The sequence below is a fragment of the Pieris rapae genome, chromosome 1, assembly GCF_905147795.1.
Source record: "Pieris rapae chromosome 1, ilPieRapa1.1, whole genome shotgun sequence".
Lineage (NCBI taxonomy): Eukaryota > Metazoa > Arthropoda > Insecta > Lepidoptera > Pieridae > Pieris > Pieris rapae.
In genome coordinates, this window is record NC_059509.1 from 7,002,364 (window position 1) to 7,013,517 (window position 11,154).

The 11,154-nt window shown below is 33.4% G+C and overlaps 2 protein-coding genes across 2 annotated transcripts; both read left to right on the forward strand.

Moving 5' to 3' along the window:
- The first annotated feature begins 1,821 nt into the window (after positions 1 to 1,821).
- On the forward strand, positions 1,822 to 2,709 carry LOC110994346. The gene is made up of 2 exons (XM_022260937.2): positions 1,822 to 2,086; positions 2,407 to 2,709. The coding sequence occupies exons 1-2, from the start codon at positions 1,854 to 1,856 to the stop codon at positions 2,603 to 2,605; spliced, it is 432 nt and encodes a 143-aa protein (XP_022116629.2). The 5' UTR covers positions 1,822 to 1,853; the 3' UTR covers positions 2,606 to 2,709.
- A 110-nt stretch (positions 2,710 to 2,819) lies between these two features.
- LOC110994342 (myrosinase 1-like) lies at positions 2,820 to 11,154 on the forward strand. Its single transcript, XM_022260933.2, has 9 exons — positions 2,820 to 2,956; positions 3,448 to 3,539; positions 4,879 to 5,147; positions 5,832 to 6,236; positions 6,911 to 7,213; positions 8,151 to 8,285; positions 9,488 to 9,594; positions 9,850 to 9,985; positions 11,034 to 11,154. The coding sequence occupies exons 1-9, from the start codon at positions 2,913 to 2,915 to the stop codon at positions 11,049 to 11,051; spliced, it is 1,509 nt and encodes a 502-aa protein (XP_022116625.2). The 5' UTR covers positions 2,820 to 2,912; the 3' UTR covers positions 11,052 to 11,154.

An 11,154-nucleotide genomic window follows, 5' to 3' on the forward strand; every position in this document is an offset into this window, starting at 1 on the left:
ATTACATTTCAAAATTAATATGTATTAAAAAATAGAAATGAAGCCATATAGACGAACAAACAAAGCCTTCATGGTGCAAGTACGTAAATTATAAACTTATTGAATTAGAAGCTAAGTAGCTCCATTGTCCATGTAAAGAAAAACACTTTTTTGAAGGATTATAGTCACCGTGACCACGCACGCTGTAAAGCACGTGAAACGTCGGTTAAATTTAAATTATGTTTAAATAATTATAAGTTTAAATATAACAATACGTAACTATAATCCGTAAAAAAGTGTTTTTCTTTAAATGTGTAAAAGTTATGTTAATAAAAGACAATACTACCTCAAATATACATTCACAAGAACAGTCTTAATATAGATATTTTCTTAATTCATGTTTCTGTTAAAACGTGGTGTATACTTTTGGATAGCATTCGTAACATTCTGTTTGATACTTGAGATTCGAAAGTGTTTTAGATATGTAGGCACAGATAGCAGAAGGTTTAGGTCCCAAATTATATCAATGTGACAGATATAAAATGTCTCTTGAAACACTGAATTTGGCTCAATTCCCGCCAAAACAAATATTGTTAATTTGCCTGTTAAAAATTTCCCGTAAATGATACCTCCGCGAGTCGAAACTTGAAATGTGTCTTTCTATGAAGGTTTAAAACTAAACATGAATTAGCGGTATTTCCTTTTTACAAAAAAATGTGACCTTTAAAATATATATTAGTTCCACATGTTATATATTACTAAGAGCAACCAGGGTGTTTTGGGCAAAGGATTTTTACCCCAATTTATTGTCTAAAACGATTAACGATGTATGAAAAGATATTCTACCAGTAGAAAGTCAAGGTCAAATCATTTATTCCAATTAGACCACCTAAAATAGCATTTTTGAACGTTTAATAAAATATATATGATGATTCTAGTTGCCCCTTCCTAAAGGTAGTTTCGTATGGGAAAGAATGGCCAAGTAACACTTACTCTTTTAAAATAGATTTTACAATAGTTGTATACATTAGTTAAATCATTATAAGTGAAGGCAATGTACTCCTAGAATAAAACTACTATATAGATCTATTATTATATTGTTAGTATATATATTAGTGTATATATTAAAACCGTAGAATATTATACATTAAAGAGTAATAAAAAAAACAATAAAATAATGCGTTCGGAGCATTATTTTATTGTTAGCAAAGCAAGTTAGTTAGTTTTTGTGTTAGTTAGCATACAACAAAAAAAACAAAAATATGTAAAATCAGATCAGCAACCAATTGATTTTGTCAAGGCTCTATGATTGTCCAATGGAGCAGGACCAGCTAGAGCTAAATAAACAAGATTTAAATACAATATTATGGAGATTGTTGAAAACCACCTCTATATGAAGTGATTAATCACGCACAATATATTACTTCCACGTTTTTCTGACAATATTAAAAAATAAAGTAGATGACCGGTGAATGAACTTAAATTTATAAGAGATTTTTCCTTCGAAAAGTTAAATTAAGAAATAACTTAAAAACTTGAATAAAAAATTACCAAAAGCGATAAACATATTATATATAGCCCAATTTTACACTGCCACATACATATATACTCTCATAGTTTATGTAAAATTAACATACCTAAAATTAAAGATATATCGTGTAGGTATGTAACAAACAAAATACTAGAAAAATTTCAACAAATAAAAGAGAAAATAGATATATAGAAATAATAGTAATAATAATAATACATAGATTTTTTTATGTTCTCTTGCGCCTTTACCAGTTCCGTTATAAAAATCAATAAGTTGTGATCGTGTATTTAAAGTTTAATTTAGTCTAGCCTAAGTGTTTAAGCCTAAGTGTAACATAAATAATATGCATGTTTTGTTTCAGCAGCTTCGGTCTTCATCTGGTTTTGGTCGTGTGCGGGTTCTATGTAAGGAATTTCTGGGAGACATCAAAGCGCTGTGGAAATACGGTGCACCTTTTCCCACTTTCCTCAAACTCATTGGAACATTGCTCTTGTGCCTTATAGTTATGATGCCTTTAATCTATCCATTATTCATTTTCGTTGTTACATACGTCACTTGTGAGAGTTTGTTCCTAAGGTAATGTTATACTTACACCTTATCAAATTCAAAACTAAATTTGAGAAAAGAGAAGAGAAGAGAAAAGAGCGTACAAATTCTTCAAAGGCCGGCAAAGCACTCACGAGCCCTCAAGCAACGAGAGTGTCCATGGGCGGCGGTATCACTTAACATCAGGTGAGCCTCCTGCCCGATTGCCCCCTGTTCTATAAAAAAAAGAGAAATTAAAATTATTAAACTACAAGACAAGTCAATTGAGGTTGTAATCGTTCTTTCGCTTAGTCATAGTTATTTATACTCAAACATACATTTGCATTATTAAGAACAATTTCCCATTCTAGTTGGTGGCTTGATCAACCGGGACGATTTCAACCAGTCGCAATAATAAAACGTGGTTTATCGTTTGTATTTCGGCAATTCAGCGCAACAGATACGTGGAAAGTTCGCGAAGTTCTCACTCGAGCTATATTACTTGCTCATTCATTCGCTACTTCTGTGGACTATCTCTGTGTTATGCAGGGCTTACTTGATGAAACATAAAAGATTCTTTCAATCTAAGATTTCGTATCAAAGGTGTCGATAATTCACAAAAGTATTTCCTTGTGGTGAATACGGCTTATCAAATCCACCCAACTATTGATATTTCTTCTGAGATATAAAGATTAGAGCCTCCCCAGAAAGGGTGATTATATAATATCTCAAATAGATAGCCCAGTCTTATGCGGATCTATATACTATTTTGACATTATCTGAAGCTATGCCACTTGAGATATGAAATGTCAACGTTAAAAGGGGAAAGTATTGAGGCGCTTCGCAGTGCGCGAGAGTGTAGCATCGCCAACGCACGATGGCTTGGTCTCATTTTATCGTCCTCGTGGCAGTCATTTGTGCGTAAGTACATGTTTGCTTACTTTCCATAGCCTTAAACAGCTGATAAGACTGCTTTGTTTTTGAAGTAAAGCAAGTGGATACAGAACAAGTTAACGTCAGTCACCCTTGAAAACTGTCACTAGTTGGTTAATAAAATGTTACTTAATTAACATGTAATATAATAAAGTTTTATAACGCCAGTAAGTAATAAAATCATTATAAGACATTATCAACTCGATTTGTATAATTATAAATGAATTTCATGAATATTCAATGTCATAAAATCAATTTGTTGTTGGCATAAATAATATTGATATTTAGCCATTGTTTACATTAAAATTAATAAAAACTGATACAGGTTTTGACCACGATGTTGTTTTAAGCTCACGTGTGTGAGTTCGTTCTAATAAATCTGTCATTAAAACAATATAATTAATTCAACTTTAATACGCGTTTAAACGATTTTTTTTTAATATTGGGTCGATTTTAATTTAAATCTGTTTTTGTGACAGGAGCCAAGCACACTATACCAAATTCCCTGAGGGATTCACATTTGGTGTCGCCACAGCAGCCCATCAAATCGAGGGAGCGTGGAACGTCAGCGGTGAGCGATATATCATAAACTAGCAGACTCGGCCAAGCGTTGCTGTGGCTAAGGTTTTTGTTATATTACATAGTAGTAAATTAATCAAGGGAAACCGTAGGAGAACTTATGTGAAACGTTGGTACCACGACACGGACCTAAACTAAACTACCTTTAACTCAGCGCCATCTGTTAGAATTGTATCAAATAATAAACAAATGTTAATGTTATCGTAATTTTAGTAAAGATGCCTATTTTTTTTGAAAATGAAATATAGCCTATGTCACTCAGGAATGATGTAGCTTTCCAACAGTGAAAGAATTTTTCAAATCTGCCAAGTAGTTTCGGAGCCTATTCAATTCATACAAACAAACAAAAAAATCAAACCTTTCCTCTTTATAATATTAGTATAGATAATACTCATCAATATTTAAATCTATTTTATTTTATTTTATTAATTTATTCTTATTATTTCCTTCTTTCACAAGTCGACTTATTTTAAACTCGATTTTTTTTATCTTTGCGTACAGAGAGGTAGACATGCCTTATTTATTAAATTGTATTAAGGATTATACCGTGTTTGTTACCATGTTACCTTTACATGTTTATTAGATAGACCGTTCACACACACTACCATTACACAAAGCTTAAGTGGTAACAAGTCCATGATGAAAGATAACCAATTGATGCAACTTAATTCTTTCTCCAGGTGACTAAAACTGCCACCTATACAAGAGTAGGTACAAAAAACCAGAGTTGTATATGGGATTATAACTACACTAAGCGATAATGTAACATATCAATTTTAACTTGCTTGTCAATTATGTATTATCTCCCTTCCTCTCATGTGACAGATTTGAAATAAAAATAGATTATTGTTCGGTACTGATAAACATTAAGTACGCTGTCACAGAACACACCTCAAAAGATTCACGTGACTTGAATTTAAAAACACTTATTTAAGTCGTATAGGAAGGTGAATTGTAATGAAGATTAAAATTATAAGTTAATTCATAAATTCTAGAAACAGGTTTGGTTCGGTATTAACAGTTCAAAGCCTACTCAATTTTTGCGAAACGTTTGTATTCCATTCTATATACGAAATCTATATATATAAAAGAAAGTCGTGTTAGTTACACCACTTATAACTCAAGAACGGCAGAACAGATTTGGGTGAAAATTGGTATGAAGGTAGCTTAGAGCCAGGAGACGGACATAAGATACTTTTTATCCCGTTCGACAGCGTTCCCGACTTGACATGAATTTCCAATAAAAAAAAACAAACTGCTTATTTATTGCCATTAAGGTGGAACAAAGTTCGCCGGGTCAGCTAGTTAGGTATAATTTTGTTGTATTGCAGGAAAATCTGAAAATGTCTGGGACCATTTAACCCATACCAAACCATGGATGGTAGCTGACGGCACGAATGGTGATGTAGCTTGCGACTCCTACAACCGGTATCTAGAAGATGTTGAGGAACTGGCCTACCTTGGCGTAGACTTCTACCGATTCTCCTTCTCTTGGGCAAGATTGTTACCTACGGGTCGCGTCGACCAAATCAATCCTGAGGGTGTGCAATATTACCACAATCTTCTCGATGCTCTTGCTGAAAAGAATATAGAGCCTTTGGTAAGTTTTTTTGTATCACAAAATAAAAATGTTGTTTGTTTTATATTGCTTCTATACCTCCCAATCGGTAAGATTCTGTATGGCGCCGCGAATGGAATTCATATACTTCTCGGCCATTAACTACTGAGGCTAGGGGAGGGTAGACACTTTGTAAACCTATGGCTGAGAACTTAAAACTACTTATGACTTGGATGGATACTATATTTTTTACTTGAGCTATAATTAACATTCGCTATTTTTGTCTCATTAAATCAAATCAAAATTCATTTATTCAGTTCAGATGCGTCTTAGGTCATGCTTATGAATGTCAAAAACGTTTACAAAATTAGGGAAAGAGCAAAACTACGCCATCCGTTTGCAAAACTACCAGGAGGCCTTGTTCTGAGAAGAACGGGCAAGAAACTCAGCAAGTTTTACCCTCCCTCCCTCTACATAACAATAATTGTTCAACAACAACAAATGTCTGCTCTTTAAGCATGATAAGAAATTAACAGACAAATTAAAAATAAGATGACTTAATTTTTTATAATTGACTTCTCGTACTTAAGTTATAAGAAGATAATACTTTTCTTTCTACTTTCGTTTTGTCTTCAGATATAAATGCATCGTTAGTAAGTTACACTTTACTTTTTTAAACATAGCTATGACATTTAGTACCAAACTGATGGCATATGTATCTTACAGGTAACATTATTCCACTGGGATTTACCTCAAACCCTTCAGGACTTAGGTGGTTTCGCCAATCCTAAAATGGTTCAATACTTCCGTGAGTACGCCGATTTCTGCTTCCGAGAGTACGGAGACAAAATTAAATCCTGGATAACTTTCAATGAGCCTTACGAAATTTGTGAAGATGCGTACGGTGATATCAAGAAAGCTCCAGCTATTGACAGTCACGGTGTTGGGAACTACCTGTGTAGTGATAATCTATTGAAGTCACATGCTGAGGCATACCATTTATACAACGAGAGTTACAGGCCAAAACAAAATGGTAGAATTATGATCTCCATAAACTCTATCTGGTATGAACCGGCAGATCCAAATGACCCAGAACAAGTTGCGTTAGCTGAAGTGGCCAATCAATTCAAGGTAATTACTTAAAATATAAGAAAATCTTGCAGTAGCAGGTTAAACATTTTTGGAAGAAAAAGATGTACGTTAACTTGTATGATAGATGATCTTTCTCTTGCAATCATATTAAAAAATAAGTAGGTTTTTTTTTAAACTAATAAATACGTAGTAATCGTAATTTTGTATTATGATAATTTTCAGTGGCATAATTGCCAACAATTACATGTCTTATTATTTTTTATTTAAGTCGTTAAGCAAGAAATGAAGAAATACATTTTACTCAAAAGTTATTTAAAAATGTAAATAATTTGTAATTTTATAAAAGGCTCGCATTGTTAATTGGTGTATACGATTATTTCACAAAACAAAAATCCTGATCCAAAGAAGCTATGTACTATTATTTATTAATAAAATTATATGATATATATAGAAGAATATAAGAACTATACAATATTCATCAAGTTGAGTTTATATTATTTCCCGGATGTATGGTTTTTAATAAAACGTTTATGTTTTAATAATGCTACGAAAATTCCACTTTTTATTTGGTAAAATTACTACCATTCGTAAATCAGTTCGGTCAACTTTTTAAAGTTCTAACTGTAGGTGTTTAATTTAGTCTTGAATGCAAAAATTGAGATGAGGCAATTTTGTATAGCCTACCGTATACCAATCATTAATTGTTATTACAGTTCGGTTGGTTCGCACACCCTATCTTCACAGAAGAGGGCGGTTATCCACCAGTGATGATTGAAAACATCGCTCAAAACAGTCAAGCCGAGGGTTTTCCCACGTCCAGACTAGAACAGTTCGACGATTACTGGATTGAAAGGATTAAGGGCACGTCAGACTTCCTTGGAATCAACCATTACACCACCCATTTAATTACGGGCCCAGGAGTTGACCCTATCTCCAAGTCGCCATCCTGGTTGAAAGACATAGGAGCGGTCACGTCTTTAGAAGTTGGCGAGCCTACTGCATCTGAGTGGTTCCGAGTAAGTAAATTATGTTAAATATTCTTGCGACACAACGAGAAGACAGTACGAAATAAAAGGAATGCGGGCGATGTTATCGCTAACAATTATCTAATACAGCAATCCAATTATTATAATGTAACGTTTTTATTTTAATGGTTTTAAAATAAAATTAACATTTAAATCAATTGCTGTAGCTAATTACTATTCAAAAGACGTTCATAATTATAATCCTTAAGCAGAGCGTTATCAAGTTCAAAAAACAACCTTGAATTGTAAGGACGTTCCACTTAAAACATTTTCCTTCCTTCCTTCGTAGCATAGCGATATTATTATTATGTTTATAAACAAACTAGCAGCTTAATAAGCTGATGCGCGCGTATTTTGGGATTTGGAGTTAATATCTAATCTATTTTTAAAAGAGTTTATGGTGCACTGATTTCACTTTCCGGAAGCCTAATCCAGTCGGCCACTACCCGGTTTGGGAGAAAGTTCTTTAGGGAATTTGTGTTATGTTGAGTGGAAGAACTACTGCTCAAATGTGTATTTTCACTTAAAATAAAGAGCTACTCAATTCCTGGAACATCATAATGTCCAGTGAGGATTTTATAGGTTTCAATGAGATTTCCTCTTAATGGCCTACTTAATAAATCAGTAAGGTCAAGTGCTTTCAAATGCGCAAATGCAAAAATTATAAGATTTGTTTCTGATTGACCTGATCATTTTCGTGGTTTTGTTTAAACCTTTTCAAGCATACTTTTGATATAAAAATATCCTTTATGATATAAAAATCCCAAATGCTGTATCTATACTCTAATAGTGGTTTAATGTAACATTTATATATTTATATGACTAGCCTTGGTCGTTATTTCTTTATAACTTTAATTAGCTACTACCTCCTACACCTAATACTACTGTAAGATATTTACCATTTTGCTTTTAAATGTGAAAATTTTAGGTGGTACCTACAGGATTCGCTAACTTGTTACGTTGGTGTAAGAGCAGCTACAATGACCCACCAATTTACATTACCGAAAATGGCTACTCAGACCGCGGGACTTTGGAAGACTACGACCGCATCAAATACTTTAATGTGAGCTAAATATATGTACATTACTATTGCCCAGGCATCGCAACCCTTACGGGTAACTTTGAAAAATTATGTACCTACCCTTATATTATATATTAGTGAACGGCAATAAATATCGTGGGGTATTATTTAATTAATCAGGAACATACACGCCTAAACCCAATAACCTATCTCAATCCATTTTTGACTATCTGACATCTCAATTGACGGATTGTATTAGCCATCTGTCGATACAAGCTATCGGTAGGTAGGTAGGTCGGATCAGTGTATGTGGATGGACCCTTGTTAGAAAATAACAGTTTAACTGTGCCAATATCTTATATTAACTTACACCTGTTTTTAAAATAATTAAAAAGCTATTTGGTTTTTATTGATTATCAAATATGAGTGTAAAGAGCAAAGAGATTGCATTCTATCCGTCGCCAAAAATGTCTTCGTAGGGTATGGTTATTGGGATGCAGATAGGAGATCGATCGACTATTACGGTGGATTAATTATTGGGTTCGGGCGATAGTCAGAGAAGCGCGGCATTGGGCTTGTTTGGATGCATTATTAAGCTTTCCAACTTCTCATTGCATTTCTTTCATTACATTGAACTTAATCACACCAAAGGCAGTGTTCGTTCGAAACGTTATCGTTTGAGCGTTTTTACACCGCAAATCCAACAACCACTAACCTTTCGTTGAAATAATTTTAAAAATCCGATTAGTAGATGCAGAAGATCTCCCACAAAAACTTAACCTCTTTACAATTCTCAGTATTATTTCAGGGACAAACTTTAAGTATGAAATAATACTTATTGTAACTTAACAATTGCTTACGTAACTTTTGTTGTCGCATGTACATCTGACTAAAAATGTCACATTGTGTTTGTAATAATTGACAGTTTATGGAAAAAGTTCGCTAGCAAAATAATTTAATTCAACAGTAATAAAAAATAAATTACAATACACTAAATGCACACGAATGTCTCTATCGCTCGTAAAAAAAAAACTTTTATCCTAACATATAATATATACTCGAATCATATTTAGAAGATCAGCTTGACTCATTGCTGTTTTTTGTCAAGAATATTTTATCAAAGAAATTACATTAACTGTATAAAATCTGCAATTTACATATAAGTAGTATTTTTTGCCCGTAACACTCAATATGAGTGTTCTCAGGGCTGTTATATATATAAGTTTAATGTAATTGTATTTTAGGACCACCTGGGAGCTATACTGAATGTGGTTAACGATGATGGTGTGAGAGTGCTTGGATACACCGCGTGGACTCTAATGGATAACTTTGAATGGAGAGCTGGATTCTCGTAAGTATCCGAACGAAGTCCTATCTGCCATTGGTCACACCAACAAGTACACTACATACTTCAAAAGGGGACGTCTGATTTAGTAACCACATAGAAAAAATATCTTTTTCGTCTCTTAAAACAAAATTCGCTCCCAATCTTACTTTCTTTAAGATACTATTTTAGCTAAAGTACGTTTTCATCTCTTTCTTATTATATGTTGTTGAAAAGAGATCACTGTATTTTGTATTTATCTACTGGTTCGTTGATCTTCAGAGAGCGTTTTGGCTTCTACCACGTAGACATTACGGACCCAGCTCGCCCAAGAACAGCTAAGCTATCCGCTGAGTACTACAAGAAATTAATCGCCAACCGCGAGTTACCGCAGGACGAACAGTTTAAAAAACCTTCGGTAAGATAATTTTTTGTATAAAATATGAATAGTCCAGTCATTTTATACATTTTTTTTTTACTATTATTTATTTAATTTGGAAAAGAAAATGAACCGAGAAAGACAAATTTTGGATGTTACATGGGGGGCGGCAAGAAAAGCTTAAGTTCAAATTGTCGACAAATACCCTTGTGCGTATCTCCATGGGGAACCAAGCTATTATGAAAAAACTGAATTTATTAACAACAAATTAATTTTTAAACCGACAATCTGAACTTAATTTTTCCAGCCACCCCCCACGTAATATGCATTTTTCCAGTTTCGTAATATCCAGGCTTTCTCGGTTCATTTTTTTTATAACCCGACTTTTCCGACGTAATGACGACTATACAATCTCTCGGTTTTTATATACTAACTTGAAGTCTGAAGTCGAGTGTTTAATTTCCGACTGTCCCGATACCGATATTCGGTTTTTCTTAGAATGCATGCACTGTAAAACTTGCGCTCTTGCGGTGAAGGAAATAAGTAAAAGTCTGAGATAAAAAACCTTATGTGTGTCAGACACAAAGTGATGATCATCGCTATGCTATATCATTAACTGACACGCAGTCTCAAGCTTTGGACATATAACAGACCTCTTTTTGCGTCGGAATTTAAAAATGATTAGTAATAAAGATGCGGAAATTTCTTAGCAACATTCCTAAATAAAGATTTTGGAAAGACATACATAATACATAATTAGACTTTTTTATTAGTATTTAAGTAAGCATAAGGCTTAAAACGTATAAAGCATCGGTCTAACATTTGCTTGCCGCTTAATTAAAAAAACTGAGAGTTTAAATTGAATTATTTGGGTAAAACATATGAGGCCAATATGGCAATATTAGTTCACGCATTGTCATATGGCCCAATCACTGCGACTGGTCTGTTTCTCGAGTAATTTATATTGCATAACAATTTAAAGTACCTAATAGCAATCCTGCTTTCATGGTTATAGTGCCACCTTTGATACCAGGTACTACCTTCAGCTAGCAATAATGCTTATAACAGTATTAATTACTTTTAACAGGAGAGACGGCGGTACTAAATTATTAACAAAGGTGAAACAGGAAATCTGCTTATCTAAGAAACTAACTAGGTATTTATTATGTATATTATACTAACTATGTAAATATATTATTTAAAATATA

Coding starts and splice junctions, on each gene's coding strand:
- LOC110994342 (XM_022260933.2), top strand. CDS start 2,913: ATGGCTTGGTCTCATTTTATCGTCCTCGTGGCAGTCATTTGTGC. Junction 3,540..4,878: donor GGGAGCGTGGAACGTCAGCG/GTGAGCGATATA, acceptor GTTGTATTGCAG/GAAAATCTGAAAATGTCTGG. Junction 8,286..9,487: donor ACCGCATCAAATACTTTAAT/GTGAGCTAAATA, acceptor ATTGTATTTTAG/GACCACCTGGGAGCTATACT.
- LOC110994346 (XM_022260937.2), top strand. CDS start 1,854: ATGCATGTTTTGTTTCAGCAGCTTCGGTCTTCATCTGGTTTTGGTCGT. Junction 2,087..2,406: donor TGTGAGAGTTTGTTCCTAAG/GTAATGTTATAC, acceptor TTCCCATTCTAG/TTGGTGGCTTGATCAACCGG.